At 41.6% G+C, this 20,678-nt stretch overlaps 1 protein-coding gene across 1 annotated transcript in view; it reads right to left on the bottom strand.

Moving 5' to 3' along the window:
• Window positions 1–4,361: 4,361 nt before the first annotated feature.
• STK32C (serine/threonine kinase 32C) overlaps window positions 4,362–20,678 on the bottom strand; it is an 85,825-nt gene continuing 69,508 nt past the window's right edge. The window contains 2 exon segments of the mRNA XM_033942759.1: window positions 4,362–5,152; window positions 20,097–20,164. Coding sequence (XP_033798650.1) covers window positions 4,972–5,152; window positions 20,097–20,164 — 249 coding nt within the window. The 3' untranslated portion in view covers window positions 4,362–4,971.

Below are 20,678 nucleotides of genomic sequence, written 5' to 3'. Positions count from 1 at the left end.
GCTTGAACTAAAAACTTCTAGCGCAGCCCCGAAGCCCTTTAAATCTCTATGGGCTTCGGGGCCATTAGCGCAGCGCTAGCACGGCTTTGTAAAAGAGGTCGATAGTTTTTGCTCCCCTTATCTGCAATTTACCATGACTTAAAGCCCTGATACTTCTTGATGAATCCCCCTCCCTCCTTAAATGTGTTTATTCTACAAATTATTACATGCAATTGACACCTAAATTTAGGCACCCTGTATAGAATTTCCCTTAAAAGAAATTACCCATCCCTGGAAGCAATAAAGGAGCTTGCTCAATATTGAGGGTGCCCGGCACCCAGACACTTGGTAGTCAGTAATTCCATTCTCAACAATAGATTTCACCATTTTCCTTTGGATCCACATTTCCAGGATAACCCTGCAACTATTTTTGCATTACACTGTCTACCTTCCAGTCTTCTAGACACCATTGCAGATTTTAATAATAAGCTATAGCTTTCCAGAAGTGCTTTGCAGTTTCATATCTTAATTCCTCTAGAACTCTGGAATGAATACTAACAGGTCCTGGTGATTCGCTATTAATTTTACCCCTCCCACGTTTATGAAGCTGCATTAGGCCGCCGTAGTAACAGCTCGAACGCTCAAAGAATTCCTAAAAAAAAAAGGGGGGGGTTGTGACTCTACTATTCTAGTACCTCTTCCAAATTCCATATGATTTATTCAGCCCCTATGAATTATCAACATTAAAAAAACTTTAATAATTCCCCAAAAATACAAAGAGTACATTTCATTTTTTTTCTTTAGCACTCATTTTATCACTTACCCCCTCTTTTACTAAGATGCTCTAACCGATTAGTGCCCGCTAATAAAATTAGCCCTCGCTAAACGCTAACGTGTCCATAGACTAACATGCATGCATTTGCGTTTAGCGTGCGCTAAATAGATTAGTGCGCGCTAATCGGTTAGTGCACCTTATGACCTCTTTTACAAAGCCGTGCTAGCGGCTGCTGCGCGGAAACAGCCCCGAAGCCCTTTAATTCTCTATGGGCTTCGGGGCCGCTAGCGCGGCTTTGTAAAAGAAGCCCTTAATAAAAAAGGGCCTTAGTCACCTAATAGTCCAACTGACTCCCACAGAGGATCATTCGTTTTTGTACCTTTGATCAATTTCTCCTCAAATTTTCTCTTGTTAATATTTGCCTTTTGATTTTAATAATGTATTTAAGAACACAATTGAGCTATGCCTAGCATATGTTTTTTTTTTCATTCAACCTTCTTTAACAGGGAGCATGCTTTATTTTTAAACAAACTCCATGGTTCCTGCAGACTTTTAACTCTTGCAACTGTTTTTACTTTCTCATTTCCTCATGGATTCCCTTTTTTCAAACATACGAGGGGCTGCTGAAAAGTTCTCAGCCCAACCAACAAAGGTGAGGCAGTTTTCATCGAGGGCTATACAATTAGGCTTGGATTCTATAACCAGTGGCATTGCCATCATAAAAGTGTCTGTCAAACACTTGTGAAGCATGAGATGGTGCCAGGTACAGAATCGCACCTCTGGCAAAGGTAGACACTGAAAATGTAGGCCAGGGTTTTCTAGGCCTATATTTCTGGTGCCTACCTTTGATGTGAATCGCATCTCCATAGGAACTTTAAGCTGCCTAGCACCACTTCTGGCATTAGCCACGCCCACAGTGACATTAAGTGGCCTAAAGCACCTACAGAGGAAGGATTCTGGTGCCAATTTTATAGGCCCTAGTAGGTGCCTTGAAACACACTTAAAAACATTATTTAAACTACACCTACTGGCACCTAAAAAACTGGTGTCGGTTAGAGAATCTGGGCCTTAGTCCAGCGATTTTCCACTTTTTTCATTCTGTATTATTCCAATGGAACAACAAAAATGGAAATCACTGGATTAAGTATATAGGCCTTGATGGAGACTGCCCCAACTTTGTTGGCTGAGCTGAGAACTTTTCAGTGGCCCTTCATACTTAAGGAGTCTTTAATTCTTGAATAAATTAGTGGGCTAACATATGCTAATGTTAAACCAATTCTCAAAAATATATATACTAAGATCTGCTTTGAACATTTCCCTGGACACCATTACATCTGGTAATTGGTGCACGTAGCTTTACTTTAAAAATGTACATGCATACTTTCTAAACACTGACCCACTGCACAGTGGCATAGTAAGAGGGAGGTGAGGGGGGAGGTCTGCCCCGGGTGCCGTCTTCCTTGGGGTGCCGGCACTCCTCCTCCTCTCTGCCCCCTTCTCACTTCTCCCCCTACCGTGTGCCCATGCCCCTTCCACATACCTTTTTAACTTTGGCACGGGCAGCGAAGAACTTGCTGCCCACGTCGGCTTCGGAGCTCTCTCTGATGTTACTTCCGCTCCGACACGGACAGCAAGTTCTTCGCTGCTTGCGCCGAAGTTAAAAAGGTACAGGGAAGGGGCACGGGCACGCATGGGCAGCGGGGGTAGGAAAGAGGGCAGGATAGGAGCACCACTGCCCTGGGCGCTGGCCACCCTCGCTACGCCACTGCCAGCTGAATTAGATCTGGATATTCAATATTTGTTCATATCCAGCTGCCAGCATCCTCTGGAAGCTTTCTGGGTACCACTAATATTCAGTGTCAGTACTCAGATTAAAAAATAAAACAGGTATACCGGTAATTAGGACTACTTTTATCTGGTCATATTTATCTGGCGAGTTATTCAGATGCCAGCAGTGAATATTAGTAGTGCCTAGATAACTTTCAGGCCCACCCTGACTCTGCCCCCAGATGACCCCCAGCACAAACCAGATAGCCCTGTGGCAGTCAGATACATTATTCAGTGCCACTGTTCAGTAATATGGCAGTAAATATTATATCTCAACTCAATCACAGCTATTTAACCAGGTAGGGACCTCTCTTACTCAGTTGATCAGAATATCTTCCCCTTAAGGGGAAATTATATTCTAATTCAAACTCAGAAATTGGCATCAGAAAAGATTGGTGCTAAGTACTAGTCTATCAAGGGCATGTGTTTGGGCACCTGCTGAAACCTAGTGTAAATCTTGGTAGCTAATTTGGGCACAGAAACCCAATATTTTATAACACTGCACACAACTTTTTTGGAACAACTATGACCCATCTAGGCTCCCCTTCTGGATTGTAGACTTTGGTATTTAGGCTCCCAGCCTTATCGAATAGCATGCACTCACATCCTAATTGGTGCCAATTAATATCAAGAATCAGTTGTTGGCATCCTATTACTGATGTTTAATGGCTCAATAGCCAGTTAAGCTGTGTGCACATCTTGGAAACATACCCAAATCTGGGTGCTACATATAGAATCTAGGGATAAATGTAAATAGGGAAAAGAAAATTCCACTCCCCAAATAAATCTCCCAAATACCCAAAGGAACATAAAAAATTAAGAAGCGCCATACTGGGACAAATCAACTTTCTATTGAGTCTCGCACACTGTCTCCAATAGTGGTCATCGGAAGTACTCAATAGATCCTTATGCGCATACCTTTACTTCTAAATTAGGAAGACAAAGGGCTCCTTTTACAAAGGTGTGCTAAGCGTTTTAGCACGTGCTAACCATGCGCTAAACGCTAACGCGTGCATGTTAGTCTATGGACGCGTTAGCAGTTAGCCCGTGTGTATATTTAGCGTGGGTTAAAATGCATAGCGTACCTTAGTAAAACAGGGGGAAAGTTCCACAAATTATACTTTTACATTACCCTCTCTTCCTGTACTTCTGCTGCCTGCTTCCAGATTCTGGTCAAATAAGAAAAGTGACAGTCCATATCTAAAAAGGGATATGAAGGGTTATGTACATTTTAATAATGCTGGGGATATAATCTGTACTACAAAAAAAAAAAAAGATAAGTAATATATTTTGTGCTAAAAATGCTTATACTGAATAATGTGAAGTCCAGACAGTAAGCATACAGCAATGGAAACTAAGCAAAAAAAATCAAGATGGTGGACCTGGGCTGTATTATCTAGCATCTATGGGGTAGTAATATGATATATAAATCAAACATGAGTATCGAAAGACATATTTTTTCTGTCTCAAGAACCATAGGACCAACTACTTGTTTATGTTCTCTGAAACCTTTGGCACATACAGAATACAAATAGTGATTTTCCTCAAGTTAGGCCCCTTCCCTTAAGAAACATTTAGAACTCTTAGTGGGATCCCTGTTTGTTTAAACTTAAATATGTATACTGTTAAATTGAGATGTTGTATACTTCAGAATATTTTCAAAATAAAATGTATAATGGCTCATATTCATCACATAAAGACAATGTAGATTTAACCACAAAATCCAAAATAGAAAATGCTGCTAAAATAATTGATAGGGCAATATTTACAGCTAGAAAAAAGTTAGAGATTGCCTTAGAAGTTTAACAGTTTATGTACTTTATATTACACCTCCGAAAAACAGCATAGCACATTTGACAGACACTATTTTCTTCCATACAATAGTTTACCAGTAGAAATTTGGGCCTACAAAATACTTCCATAAAGTTACAACCTTTCCTTGTACTGTATAAACTACAGTGAGTAATTAAACTGGAATTCCTTCATGCTTCATATTATTATTATTTTTTATTTACAGTTTAACCCATTCTGGTTCATTACAAGTAAAGATCACCCTGTGAAAACGTGTACTGCATCATCTTGAAATATTAAATGATGCCGCAATCAGCAAATCTAGCACTAAAAATGTTAATTAAGCTATTTCCTAAGGTGTTGCATAGCAAGTATCTTTCGCCATGGGTAGGGAAACCAGCATTTATTACTGGCATTCATTGATAACCATGAATTCAGTTCTTTAAGAACTACGATTCCACTTCTGCTACAGTTTAAGAAAACAAATTGTCACTCTAATTCGAAACTGAGGTACTGTAAGAGCAGTATCTATTCAGCAACCTGAGAATAATATGCTTGAGTCACGTGACAATGTGACCTCCCGTCTAAAAATAGTAGGTCTAGCTACTGCTCGTAGACGAACACACTGAGCTACACATGGCTGTATTTGAACTCTCAGCTTCAACGTCCCTTTCAGCATCCCCTTCGGCTTCTTCCTCAGCTTCTCCCTCAGCTTCTGCTTCATCAGTGGACTCAAGACGAGAAAAACTTGAAGCTGCTCGTTCAAGACCTTTCTTCAACCTGCAATGAATAAAGAAGAAGCATCCCACTGTATAATTTTAAAACATTTTAATACACATAATTACAACAATTAGATCCAAATTATAGCTCACTACTAGCACTGAAAGTGCAATTAACCTAGAAAATCATTAAACAATGCTCTAGAGACCAACCAGATATTTTGACTGAAAGGTTTATTCCTATAATGAGTGGGCTAGATATTATGGATTTATTTAAGAACATAAGAATTGCAATACTGGGACAGACTTAATGTCCATCAAGCCCAGTATCCTGCTTACAACAGTGGCCAACCCAGGTCTCAAGTACCTAGCTAGAGCAAAAGAAATAAAACAGATTTTATGCTGCTTCTCCTAAGGATAAGCAATGGATTTCCACAAGCCATCTCAATAATGGCCTACGAACTTCCCTTTTAGGAATTTATCTAAACCTTTTTTAAACCCCACTAAGCTAACTGATTTCACCACATTCTCTGGCAACGAATTCCAAAGTTTAATTAAATGTTGTGCGAAAAAATATTTTCTCTGGTTCATTTTAAATTTACTGCTTAGTAGCTTCATCTCAAGTCCCCTAGGCCTAGTATTTTTTGAAAAGCGTACACAAGTGATTCACATCTACCCTTTCAACTCCACTCAGTATTTTATAGACCTCTATCATATTACCCCTGAGCTGAAGAGCCTCAGCCGCTTTAGCCTTTCCTCATAGGGAAGTCATTTCCCTGTCTATCTTTTCTAATTCCACTATATCTTTTTTTGAGATATGGCAACCAGAATTGCACACAGTTTTCAAGGTGTGGCTATACCATAGAGCAATACAAGGGCATTATAACATTTTCATCTTTGTTTTCCACTCTGTTTATTTATTTTGGTAGATAGTGGTTGTTTATTTTCAAGGAACACTTTGGGTCTCTTATCAGTGGCGTACCAAGGTGTCGGGGGGGGCGGGTGGGGGGGGCAGTCCGCCCCTGGTGCAGCTCGCCCCGGATGCAGCCTTAGAGGGGGTGCAAAGCCGGCCATGTCCAGAAAATTCAGCGGTGAATGGTCTTGAAACAGCTCTCTTTCTCCCTCCCTGCCCCTTACCTTCATGGCCGCAAGTCTAAATTACCTTCTTACAGCAGCTAGAGCGCTGAAGCTGTGTGTGGCTGCCATAAAGGTCATCTCTGACGCAACCGGAAGTTGCATCAGAGACAACCTTTACGGCAGCCATATGCAACTACAACTCTCTGGCTGCTGTAAGAAGGCAGTTTAGACATCGCCAGCCACAGGGCAGGGAGGTTTATCGGACCGGGCCTATGGTCGGGGGGGGGGGAGGGGGAAGCGCCACGAAGGTAAGGGGCAGGGAGGGAGAAAGGGAGGAAAGGTGGAGTGGAGAGGAAAAGACGCTTAAGGGAAATGATTAAAACAGAGGGGGGAGAAGGACGCTGAAAGCAAATGGGGAAGACAGAGGGGGAGAGAAGGACACTAAAAGCAAATGGGGAAGACAGAGGGGGGAGAAGGACACTGAAAGCACATGGGGAAGACAGAAGGGGAGAAGGACGCTGAAAGCACATGGGGAAAACAGAAGGGGGAGAAGGACGCTGAAAGGACATGGGGAAGACAGAGGGGGAGAAGGATGCTGAAAGGAAATGGGGAAGAGAGGGTGGGGAGAAGATGCTGAAGGGAAACGGGGAAGAGAGAATGGGGAGAAGACACTGGCAGGGAAGAAGACAGAGATGTCAGACTATTGGGGGAGCAGAGGGAAGAAGATGGGTGCCAGACCAATTTGGAAGGGGGGAGAAAGGGAGAGGCACAGTAACAGAGCAAATGGAAGACGCAGAGAGAAGAGAGACAGTGGATGGAAGGAATTGAATGAGAAGATGAGGAAAGCAGAAACCAGGCAACAAAGGTAGAAAAGAAATTCTATTTTTTTTTTTTTTTTGATTCAGGATAAAGTAGTATATTAGTTGTGTTGATAATATTTCAGTACTGAGGCTTGTATGGATGCTGCGGGGATGGTGACGGGGCGGTGAATGGGATGGCAGTGATGGGGCCGTGAAGGGAATGGCGGTGAAGGGGACGGTGCAGTGGCGGGGACAGATTTTTTTCCCCGTGTCATTTTCTAGTGCTCACGTCAAAAGTTTCCCTCTGACTCAGCTTCCTGTTTCCATTTTTAACAGCACCGTGTTGCCGATCTGAAGTTCTGTTGATGCCAGGGGTAGATGGAGGCCCTTTGCCGATCTTAAGTGTCATCGCGTGGGGGGGGGGGGGGTTTGAAGATCTTGTTGCCAAAATTGGAAAGGTGAGGAAGGGAGAAAGATGGGCCTGTTGTGGATGGAGAGATTGAGAGAAGGGGGCAGATGATGGAAGTGGGAAGAAAGGGGAGAGAGAAGAGGGCAGATGATGGAAGTGGGGAGAAGGGGCAAATGATGGAAGTGGAGAGAAGGGGGAGAGAGAAGGGGCAGATGATGGAAGTGGGGAGAGAGAAGAGGGCAGATGAAGGGGAAAAAGATTGAGTTAGGGAAATACTGGAGATGGTGAGGGAAAGAGGTAGCGAGCTGTAGGTAGACAGTAAAAAGGAAATTGATGAGAGGGTAGTAAGAACGTAATCTAGATGGATGCAGAAAATAAATTGAAAAGGAAAATGAGGGAAGAAAGGGATTGCAGAAGAGAGGTGTGGGAGAGGAAAGGAGAGGAGAGAGATGCCAGACCAATGGGGGTGAATGGAGAGATGGAAGGGGGAGGCCATATAGGGACAGAGAGATGGCAGGCAGTGGATGGTAGGAAGAGAGTAACAAGAAGATGAGGAAAGCAGAAACCAGAGCAGACAAAGGTAGAACAAAAATTTTCTATTTATTTATTGCTTTAGGAGACATGTGTCACTGTTTCTGTGATGTTGCATTGCATGCAGAGTCTAGCTTCTTGCTGGTTCAATTTAACCTTTATCTATATATTTCTATTTTATCCCCCCTTTTACAAAACTGTGGAGCATTTTTTAGCACCAGCCGTGGTGGTAGCAGCTCTGATGCTCAGAATTCTATGAGCGTCAGAGCTGTTACCACCGTGGCTAAAATCCACACTACAGTTTTGTAAAAGGGGAAGGGGTTAGTTTGTGATGACATATTCCATACTAGGCAAAAGTGTTTTCTGTGTTCTGTGTGTTCGAAAGACATGGTTTTCTGTTAGGATTGACAGTGTAGGATTGATCTGTACTAGTGTGGCTTGTTTAGTTTTACAATGGGTGTATTGATGTACTTCTCATTGCAGTATGTAAGATGCTGCCTTTTCCTAGTACTCATGTGTGACGTGTGGCTTGTTACTAAAAATCATGTTTTTCGTACAGATGGGTGTGTGTGTGTGCTAAAAATGATGGGCCCCAGGTGTCACATATGCTAGGTATGCCACTGTCTCTTATAGATTCTAAACCAGCTCCATTATCAGATTTGGCATACAACATATTTTTAGACTTTCTTCTGTTCCCTATATTATTTTGCAGCCAAAATTCAATATTCCTTTGTCTCCTGTTCCATTACTATTAAATCAGAGCCTCAAAGGTCTCTAATGATGTCCTCAGAAATAATACTTCTGAATTAAAATATAGCCTCTGGGCACTATGGGAAAAAATGTCAAGAACCTCCTAATATAGAGGCACTCAATACATTTACTGTATCTGCCTTCAATTATTCATCACTTCTTATAAAAAGCACATGGCTATTAACATAAGAGCATAAGAATTTCCACTGCTGGGTCAGACCAGTCGTCCATCATGCCCAGCAGTCCGCTCCCATGGTATAAGAGGCCCCATTGATGTTTCCGGGACCATATTCCCGATGGGAAGGTGAAAACAGGAGCTCCGATTGGAGGGCAGTGTTCTTTATACGGGCACAGAAAACTGAGGGCTCTCAATCATTTTATAATTTGTTTTTTTTTCTGTTTGTTATAGTGGAGTACGGGATTGCATTGTGTGGTGACATTCAGCAATGCTAGCTGGTTAAGTGGCACGAAATATCAGTGGATAGTCCTGCAAAAGCAATTTAACTTGCCAGGAGCTGATTCTGGCTATTTAGATTGCTTTGAAGTTCAATCCCTTTGAATTAAGTAAAACATTTGGAAGGTTATAAACGGCTGAAATGTGGTAACATTTGGTCATTCTTAGGATTACCATACGTCCAGGAAAACCCGGACATGTCCTCTTTTTAGAGGACTGTCCGGGCACCCGGAGGGATTTCTAAAACCCGGCAGTTTGTCTGGGTTTTGGGAATCCTTAGCTCAGATGCCGCGTCTGGATGACTTTGCGCATGCGTGTCCATCACTGTGATGATGTCATATGCATGCATGCATGCATGTGATGTCATTGTGTCGACATCTGCGCATACATGAAGGCTTCCAAATGTGGCCTCGGGAAGGATCGAGCGGGAGGCAGGGCTTGAGGAGGAATGGAGCGAGACTGGGGGTGGAATGGGGGGGGCAGGCATCCTCTTTTTTCAAAGAGGAAATCTGGCAACCCTAGTCATTCTGTAATATCAGCTCTTAAAACATGCACTCAATTCTGTGATGCAAATGACTGAACATGTTAACATTACACATATAGGGGCTCATAATAAAAAAAGTTAGAGAAGTCCAAAATCATCATAAATAGGCACTTGGATGTCCTAATTGCCAGGACATCTAAGTGCTGATTTTTGAAGCCGACTTTCTGAATGTCTTGCTAGGCATTTTGCCCACTGTGTATCCAGAGTTCCAGGGGGCATGTGTGGAGGCATGTTATGGGCAGGCTTTGGGTGGGTTAGACTTGGATGGCCTACGGTTATAATCAAACCTTTCCCAGGATGCCCTAGATCAGTGATCTCAAACCTGCAGCCCGGGGGCCACATGCGGCCCACCAGATACTATTTTGCGGCCCTCGGTCTGTACTAGTGATGCCCCCTCTTTGCAGCTTCCTCCGGCTTCCCCCCTAGCCTCCCACTCTTACCTTCAGATAATTACCGCAGCCTGCAGAGAGGATTGCTGGTGTTGTAGCGATCCTTGCAGACTGATGTCCTCAGCAGAACGTTTCTTCTGCCGCGATCCTGCTCCTGACGTCAGAGGAGGGGTGGGACTGCTGCAGAGGGAACATGCTGCGGAGGCCGATGGCAGCCTGCAAGGAATGCTACAGCACCAGTGATTCTCTCTGCTGTGGTAATTAGCTAAAACTAAGACTTGGAGGCCAAGGGAAAGCTGGAGGATGCTGCAAAGAAGGGGGAGAACATGTAGGCCTTCGGGGGAGGGGGGGAGGGGATGAGATTTATAAATTATAAAAAGTTTTACCTCATGCAAAATTGTCATTTCTTTAATAAGACATTAACTATTTTTTCTTGCAGCCCTCCAAGAACCTACAAATCCAAAATGTAGCCCTGCAAAGGGTTTGAGTTTGAGACCATTGCCCTAGATGAAGCTTAGACAGTTTGAGCTAGACTTAATTTAGAAACATCTAAGTACCACAAAGGTACCCAAACTTACCAGATGACCACTAGAGGAATTAAGTAACTTCCCCCCCCCCACTCCTGTGGTCACTAACCCCCTCCCATCATACAAAGATCTGAATTAAACAGTATATACTTATCTCTAGAATAGCACCACTTGATATGGGAAAGCCTAATAGAGCATCACACAAGTGTTTCAATTAACCTGGTGGGTGGGTTAATGAACCACAGAGAGGAGGACCCAAGCCCATAAACCACTCTAACCACTACATTTGTGGTGGAAAGTGTGAGCTCACCAAAATCCTACTCTACTGCCATATAGGTGCTACCTGTAGCTATAAGGGCTACTAGAGTGGTAGACAGGTGGGTATAGTAGTTGGTTGTTTTTTTTTTTTGGGGGGGGTTCAGCATAAATTATAAGGGGGTTATGGTAAGTTGTACATCTGGCACCCTCTACCATACAGTTCACAGCAGTGCCCTCTAAGGTGTCCCACTGCTCTGTTGGCATATCTATGCAGGCCCTTCAATGTCGAAATGGTCTGGGTTTGGACATTTTGGACTTGAACGTTTCTGTGGTCAAAAATGGGGTATAAAGTTAGGCATCCTAAGGTTTATATGTCATGTTGGCCAAGTCGTCCAAGTAAGCCAAGTGAGCAATTTTTTTTTTTTAAAAAACAATTTTTGGACGTCTAGTGGTTCGCCTTTCAAAAATGGATATTTCTGTACCTCCAAATTTGGACGTCTAGTGAGAAATTTCCAAATCGGACTTAGATGTCCTTTTCAATATGGTAGCAATTCTGTAAATTGGTGCCTTCTTCTTGGCAATTCTATATTGGCATCCAGGTGCCCTAATGCTGTTACAGAATACTAGTGCAAACCTCCGTTGGTGCACCAAATCACCCACTTATGGTAGATCAATGGCAGGAATAAAAGGATGTGCCTAGATCCATCAATCATGTAAAAATGAAAAGAAGGGGGAAAAAACTGTCCTGAAGCACACAAATCACTGTATAAACCTGCATGTAAAACTACCAGTATGTGCAGTGAAAAAGGAATGAAAAAAAGACATTAGTGGATAATTTAAACAGGTCATAGGATTTCCTGCAACACACAATCAAAAGTTTATTATTTCTCACAGGCCTTCGACACATTGAACGCCCTTCCTGTCAGACCTCAGACTAGAAACATCTCTTCAAAAGTTCAAGTCTAAACTAAAAATATTCCTTTTCAAAGACGCCTATACCTTCTGACTTTTTCCACTTCAATAAGAGTCCAGTTTCCATGAGTCGGTAATACCGAAGAAAAGCGCTTTTTTTGAAGTGAACCCTACCCTCATGTTTCAATCCCCTTCCCTCACTTCCCTCCCTCTTATGATTTTTTTTTCCTTGATGTACTTAATCTCTTACCATTTCCTGCTTCTTCCCTTTGGTTCCAGTAAGTCAACATGGGGGGACCCTTCTAATTTTCTTTTTCATTTTTACTCTTTTTTTATAATATTTGAAAATCATAAACCGTTTAGGTATATATTTGATAAATGGTATATCAAAGATTAAATAAACTTTAGAAATTTGGAAACTTAGTTCTCCTTCCCTTCTACTGATTTAATTTATCTTTTTGCAGAAGAAATACTATTCCCCTTTCCTTATTTATTTTTTTTATCATCCCAAGAACCTTTAAAAAATTGTAACCATTCCTTAGTTATCCTTGTATTTCAGTTCTTTCCTGTATCGTCCATTAGTTATGTTTATACTTATTACTGGCATGCCATATGAACATAAAAATAGGCTTACATAGTCAGACCAATGGTCCATCAAGCCCAGTAGCCCATTTTCACGGTGGTCAATCCAAGTCACTAGTACCTGGCCAAAACCCAAGGAATAGCAATATTCCATGCTACCGATCCGGGGCAAGCAGTGGCTTCCCCCATGTCTTTCTCAATAACAGACTATGGACTTTTCCTCCAGGAAATTGTCCAAACTCCCCTTACATCTTTTTTTTAAATTGTAAACCGCTTAGATTTTAAAATTTGTTTTTTATATTTGCGATATATCAAATAAACTGAACTGAACAGTTGCTCCAGATCCAGAGACCTAGAGAAATGTTTCAATCATTAGAGAAATGTTTCAAACACCTGTCTAAGCCCCGTTTCCTCCAAAAATAAGTACTAATGTCATTGTTAAAACATACATTTATTAAAAATAATTCAATAAATCCACTTTATATAAGAAAAAAGGATTACTTATCCTACTCACTATATAGCAGCACTGCCAATGCTAATAACCAGTAAGCATCATGGTTAAGAAAAACCCTGCTTCTGGGTAGTTATGTGGGTCTACAAACAAACTTCAAGACATCATAACACAACATGTGCATGTGCTATGCCACTTACACGTAAGCTTACAGAATAGGTCTTTGGGCAAGCACGAGTGTTAAATGGCGCTATTCTGCATTTGCAGGCATGCTGCCTATAGAATTGCCCTCCACTTTTATAGGCTAAAAAAATGTAACTGGATAGTGATTATCACTGCTGTTGACTCCTGCCTTGGAATGCCTAGTTCCCCTCCCACACGTAACTGAATAAATTGTGGCCAGACATTTGTCAAAATTTACCTATTCTGTATTAGGAGGGTGGGGGGAGAAAGGAAGATCAGCAATTTCTGTGCCCGGATTTGGATTTAGAGGGAAAATTATCATAGTGCTGTAGAAGATCTTCTTTTACCATATCTTCATTTACTGCTAGATTTATCAACCTGCAGGATCTCAGTCCCACAGGTTACCGAATCCTGTTTTAAAAGAATAATGATTCCTGTGGGACAGCACACATATAGGCCCCCCTGTTCTGAGGCCCCACCTACCATCCACCCCTCCAAAGATGCAAGTTCCCACTCCTCTCTCTACCCCTACAAGGTTTAAGGCCCCTCAATACCCCCTCGCCTATATAGGTCTATATACCTAAAAGGGCGACCTTTTGAAGCATTGTTGGTCCAGGGAGTCTTTGAGTAGGAGTTGACACCTTCTGTAAAATGATGCCCCTAGCAGTAGCCTCACATGAATATTGTTAGGTGTCTTGTTTCCTTATTTGGAAGAGAATGAGATTTGAATCTTGTGGGGGATGGGTGGGGCCTCAGTCAGGGGTATTTTGACCCAGAGGGGTCTGTATGTCATTTGAAGGGGTGGTAAGCTGGGGGGACCCTACTCTGTTGGCTTACTGGCCCAATGTTTCCAAGCAGTGAAATAACCCTAGTAAAGTCTTAAGATATCTGCATACTAATGAGATGCATAACATGTATTTTCATGCTTTGCGTTTCATTGCTACTTAACCTAATGAACTTAAATACCGTCATGATAATTTACGATGGGGTGCTGAAAAGTTCTCAACCCAACCAACCAACTTCCTAAATTCTGAACGTTATTTTGCCACTGGAGCTGAAAAGAGTGTTATCTTATTTCATTAAGTGCCAATTTGCAGAAATGAAATTCCATGCTTTTAACATTGTTTCAGATCATTGACTGAACCCTATCCATGTCATTCTCGTCTTGGTTGGGCTGAGAACTTTTCCGCACCGCCTTGTAAGTCAAGCAACATTAGGGCCCTTAGGTCATGTTGCGGGGCAAATAACGCTACTTAAGCTCTAACCGTGCTTGATGACTTCCACCCTTAATCACATAGCTAAGTACCCATTTTACTTATAATTTTAATGCACCCTATTGTCTATTTTTTCTGTAAACCGCTTAGAATCCTAACGGAGTTTAGCGGTATATAAGAAATAAATTACATTACATTACATTTTACAAAGTGTGTTTCATATTTTTTGGGATTTGCTTTGAGCTACAATTGGAAAGACAGTTAAAAAGTCAATATATTAATGAAAGAAATAAAACAGCAAATGTTAACACTCCCAAGAGGACTCCTAACCTCAACTGCACCTGAGACAGTGCAGGGTAAGGTGACCTTCTGAGGAGCAACAGTGAGCGAGAAGAGATCTGAACTCTGTGTTCGCAGCCTGCTGTTCAATCCACTGGGTTATGCCTCCACCATGCGCATGAAGAAGACAACATGAATTTATTGATACTGTGCCTATCCTGTTATATCCTCTGTATTAACCATATTTATTACATTTTTTTTTTTTTTCTTTTTTCAACCATCTTTATTTTCTCTTCTTTATTAATTTCCAGGTACTTTAGTTAGATTGTGAGCCTTCGGGACAGTAAGGGAATTTTTTTAAGTACCTTCTTACTTCTCATTTATAATCTTAATGTATATTTTCTTCAAACCGCTTAGAACCTAACGGATGTAGCGGTATATAAGAAATAAATTACATTACATTTCAATCTTTTATTTTCTTTTATTTTTTTTTTGTTTATGGATCATCAGAGGTGAACTGCCCATATCGTATTCATGGGAATTTATTTCGCCTTATACTCATCATCAGTTCATCATTTTGTACGTGCAGTAATTATGTCGATAGACTGCTTTTTTTTAATAGCTTTAAAAAATAGTGTACTTAACTCAATTAAAGGCTCAAATTTCAGGGGAATGTTTGCTGACACAAATCCATGTTTTGCCTACCACTGTTTCAAGGCTTTGTCCCCCTAAAAAATATATACATAGAAGTAAAATCTTACAATATTCATATTCTTGTCCTCTACCAAGATATCCTGTTAAAAATCATCAATTAATTTCCTTCAATCAGTACACCTTATATTACAGTGTCTACTTCTTACTTCAGATTTACTAGTGGCTACGGCATTTTTTCATTACTAATAACTTCATGGCCATAATCTTTCTAAATCAATCAATGCAATGGAGAATACCAATGCCATTCATTCTGTTTCTTTATTTAATTCTTGCAATGAATTGTCTTAGTGAAGAGATGGCAAGCATGTAAACCCTCCAGCCAGCAAGCCTCTTCATTCAGGGGAAAAGTTGGTCTGGCAGGAGACATCATTCCAAAATACTACTGGTTTGTAACTTTCAGTAGAGTAGACTTGTGCCTGTCATCAACTCTTGGGACATCTTTAATTGGAGGTCCTCTTCTCTTCTTCTATGGTGGAACTACTGCCCGGTTACTCTCTGATCTGGAAGGGGGGGGAGGGAATATTTTGGGAAGTGTTGAGAGGCATCCCCCCCCCCTAATGCTGAATCCCCATGATCTGGGAGGAGAGGGTGAGGGATGCCTATTCAGTGGAGGGTTTGTTTGTTTCATCGCTGGGCGTTTCATGGGATGGTTCAGTGTTGAACTGGCCATGATGAAACGGCCGCAATGAGTCATCCTAGACCCAACTGTGGCATCCATCACTATGCCATGGATCTGTTGAAAGAAGTCCCCTTCAAACCAAAAATAATTCTGAGTGATTTTGAATTCATCTAAGTGCATCAAAAATTCGGTAGAGATTCTGGAAGTGGGTGTTCTCTTCTGTTATGTCTCATTCACAATATTTAGTGCTGCCTCTTGAGGTGTATTTCTATAGAAGGCAGAAACATCCATGGCTGTTAATGCTTTAGTGTGATCTGTAAAGTTTATCTCATGCAAAAGTCCCTGCAACAAAGTACGAGTATATGTAGGCAGAAGCAGCAGATATGTGAAAATCAAACTGAACAAGCACAAATCAAAAATTGTCAGAAAGAATTTAGAAGCTACATTAGTGCAACACTGAATAGAAAAGAATCATCTTATAGAAGACATTAAATGGAGGGTAATAGATTCAGTTGTAAGCAGGTGGGAGGGTGGTGACAAACCACAAACAAACGAGAATTGACCCTTGGTGCTCCACAGAACAGGAAAGCAACCAAAAGCAAAAACACTGTGAAGAAGATGATGGCCAAGATGCAGGCTTTATTGAAAATACAAACATTTAGGGCTCCTTTTACAAAGGTGCATTAGGGCCTTAACGTGCAGAAAAGCGCACGCTTAAATGCCACACGCGCTAGCCGCTACCGCCTCCTTTTAAGCAGGTGGTAGTTTTTTGGCTAGCGCACCTTCGTAAAAGGAGCCCTTAATCCTCATGAAGAAATGTCTAGGACCCAAATGATTGGGGACTATGGATTCAACATGGTCCGTACTTCGACAATGATGTCCGAGGGTGGTGACAAAAAAACAACATTTACATTACAAAAAACAATTGTGGATATTCACATTAAACAAAACAGTACTACAAGAGTTAAATACAAAATAGAGTGAATAAAATTGATATTTATTAATTGCCTTTTTATGAAAAGACTAGCTGATGCCCCGGCGTTGCACGGGTATTTAATTATAGCAATAACACTGTAAATGGATTCAAATAAAGATACTTTATAGTGGTGAATGAAAGTATTTTTTTACAGCTTAATAAAAAGTACAATATTCAAATTATAAAGTGAAATATTTGACAAAATGAATACAATACAACTAACGCAAAACATGATTATAAACAACAATTTTAGTTTCACCTCCTGGAGCAAGAACATATAAATTCTTGGGTGAACCCACCCTTGAGCAAGAAAAATAGAGTTGTGGGCCGTGAGACCCCCAGAACATATCACCCCAGGTAGTGAGGGATCTGCATACCAAGTTTCGTCCAAATCGGTCAAGCCGTTTTTGAATTACAGTGAGAATGGCAGCTTTTTACATATTTTCCATTGACATGAATGGGTGAAATCTGATTTTCTGTTTGTAGCTCCGCCCACGTGTGCAGGTGGGCCGCGAGACCCCCAGAACATATCACCCCAGGTAGTGAGGGATCTGCATACCAAGTTTCGTCCAAATTGGTCACAGTGAGAATGGCAGCTTTTTACATAGTTTCCATTGACATGAATGGGTGAAATCTGATTTTCTGTTTGTAGCTCCGCCCATGTGTGCAGGAGGGCCGCGAGACCCCCAGAACATATCACCCCAGGTAGTGAGGGATCTGCATACCAAGTTTCGTTCAAATCGGTCAAGCCGTTTTTGAATTAGAAACATAGAAACATACGGCAGATAAGGGCCCACGGCCCATCTAGTCTGCCCACCTTAATGTCCCTCCCCTACCTTTGCCCTGTGAATAGATCCCATGTGCCGATCCCATTTGGCCTTAAAATCAGGCACGCTGCTGGCCTCAATCACCTTTAGTGGAAGACTATTCCAGCGATCAACCACTCTTTCAGTGAAAAAGAATTTCCTGGTGTCACCTCGTAGTTTCCCGCCCCTGATTTTCCACGGATGCCCTCTTGTTGTCGTGGGACCCTTGAAATTACTGTGAGAATGGCAGTGTTTTACATTTTTCCATTGACATGAATGGGTGAAATCCGATTTTCTGTTTGTAGCTCCGCCCACGTGTGCAGGTGGGCCGCGAGACCCCCAGAACATATCACCCCAGGTAGTGAGGGATCTGCATACCAAGTTTCGGTCAAATCGGTCAAGCCGTTTGTGAATTACTGTGAGAATGGCAGCTTTTTACATTTTTTCCATTGACATGAATGGGTGAAATCTGATTTTCTGTTTGTAGCTCCGCCCACGTGTGCAGGGGGGCCGCGAGACCCCCAGAACATATCACCACAGGTAGTGAGGGATCTGCATACCAATTTTTGTTCAAATAGGTCAAGCCGTTTTTGAATTACTGTGAGAATGGCAGCTTTTTACATTTTTTTCCATTGACATGAATGGGTGAAATCTGATTTTATGTTTGTAGCTCCGCCCACGTGTGCAGGTGGGCCGCGAGACCCCCAGAACATATCATCTCAGGTAGTGAGGGATCTGCATACCAAGTTTCGTTCAAATCGGTCAAGCCGTTTTTGCGTGATCGCGGCACATACACACACACATACATACACACATACATACCTCCGATTTTTTATATATAGATTCACCCAAGGTGGTTTACATTGAATAGTAGGCAATCTAAACATTTCCCCAATCTGTCCCAGTGAGCTCACAATCTGGCTATGGAATACGAGGCAAAGGAGAGTTAAGGAAATTGCCCAGGGTATCAAGGAACAGTGCTGGGATCAAACCCACAAACTCAGGCTGAGGCAGCAGCTCTAACCACTAGGCCACGCCTCCATTGCATTGCATTGATTGGTTTAGATTATCATGTGACCATGACCGTATTAGTGGTGAAAATATGCCGAGCAAATCTGAAGAAAGATGAAGACGTTGCAAGATAAGGTATGATCAGAGGAAATTAATTGATAAAATTTAATAGGATATATCGGTATAGGACAAGAATATGGCCATTAAAAGATGTTTACTTCTAAGTATATATATATATATATATAGTAGAGGAATGTGTGGGTAATCATTCCTCTACTATGTACACTGTTTTAAAAACTATTTAAAAAAGCACTGAGATTTGACAAAATTGCTGTGCATAAAAAATTTAAATGATGGATTGATGATGAATATACAGTGAAAGAAATTCCCATGAAAACGATATGGGCAATTCATCTCTGCTGGTCCCAAAACCAAAGAATAGAAAACAAAAGATTGAAGTTTAATAAATGTGGTTAATACAGTGGATATAACAGGATTGGCTTTATGTGAAAAAAAATATTTGTGTGGTAAAAAGAAATATTTAAATTAGCCTATAGATAATTTTCTTGACATTGTGACATTAATTACAGAAAACTCAGTGCAAACTTTCATCTTTTTGTTACTGAAAGAGCTGCTTTCTACTTCTTGTCAGTGCTGTCGTACTTTCTTGGATGATGACTCACTGGCCATGTTAATGTCATTCTGGGAAGAATGCTTAGCTTGTTGAGGTGCAGCTTCTAAGAATGTCTTAGAAGAACAGGTTAGCCTCTAGAACAGGGGTGTCAAAGTCCCTCCTCGAGGGCCGCAATCCAGTCAGGTTTTCAGGGTTTCCCCAATGAATATGCATGAGATCTATTTGCATGCACTGCTTTCACTGTATGCTAATAGATCTCATGCATATTCATTGGGGAAATCATGAAAACCTGACTGGATTGTGGCCCTCAAGGAGGGACTTTGACACCCCTGCTCTAGAAAGATCGAGCCCTGGTGTGGGGGAGACAATGATAGTGATTAGCCCCAGCTCTCTTTTCTCTAGTGTTTAACGATCAGTCAGGTGCACAGAAATATGAATCACAGCCTTTGTTTTGTTGGTGCTCAGCTCATACGAGTCAAAATATTTTAAACCGGGGTGTCCAATGTCGGTCCTCGAGGGCCGCAATCCAGTCGGATTTTCAGGATTTCCCCAATGAATATGCATGAGATCTATTTGCATGCACTGCTTTCATTGTATGCTAATAGATCTCATACATATTCATTGGGGAAATCCTGAAAACCCGACTGGATTGCGGCCCTCGAGGACCGACATTGGACACCCCTGTTTTAAACAAACATTATCAACAGTTTATGGATTGACATGTTTTAACGACAAACATATTTTCTGTAGGTTCTCTTAGACTTCTGCAGCTGGTGAGACCTGAAAAACCTGCAACATTCATATTTTTTTGCATGACCTTATCAGCTTTTTGCTTTTATTCCTCTTTAGCCTCTATTCACACTGTACATCTTGGTCATCACTCACTTTTCTCTGTTAAAAATCACAAATTCTTGCTGGAGTGCTTCTAGACATTCCTGAAGATACTCATTTTCCTGTAACAGCAGAGCACAAATCAGTAACTGGCCTGATAACATGCACAGCGCAACTGCCCCTAGCTTTTGTATTACTGATGTGCATACAGTCATTAGAAAGGGACCTTAGTGACTCTGAACGTTTGCTTCTTTTAAATAATTTTGGGTCCGATATTCAAAATTATTTAAATCTCCTGCCTGGGGCTAACAGGGCATTTTCAGCGGCACTTAACTGGACAGTGCTGCTGAAAATGCCCAGTTAACGCTCATGCCAAAACCGGCTACTCTGGAGGCGTCCCATAGCGTGAAGTCAGCCCTTAACTGCATATAAGGCAGTCATATATATGTGGTTCTTTATAGCTGGTTAAGTGTTGAATATTGGGGAAGGGGAGGATTCATCGATGGGTGCTAATACGTTAGTGTGTTCTAACTGCATTACCACATGCTAACAATGAGCATGCACTAAACGCTAAAGAAGCCCATCTAATATAATAAAGCCCTATGCGCGCATGCGCACTCCCACCTGCGTGCTCCC

Source organism: Geotrypetes seraphini, chromosome 4, assembly GCF_902459505.1.
Source record: "Geotrypetes seraphini chromosome 4, aGeoSer1.1, whole genome shotgun sequence".
NCBI classification, from domain to species: domain Eukaryota; kingdom Metazoa; phylum Chordata; class Amphibia; order Gymnophiona; family Dermophiidae; genus Geotrypetes; species Geotrypetes seraphini.
This window is presented reverse-complemented; position numbering and strand designations above follow the sequence as displayed.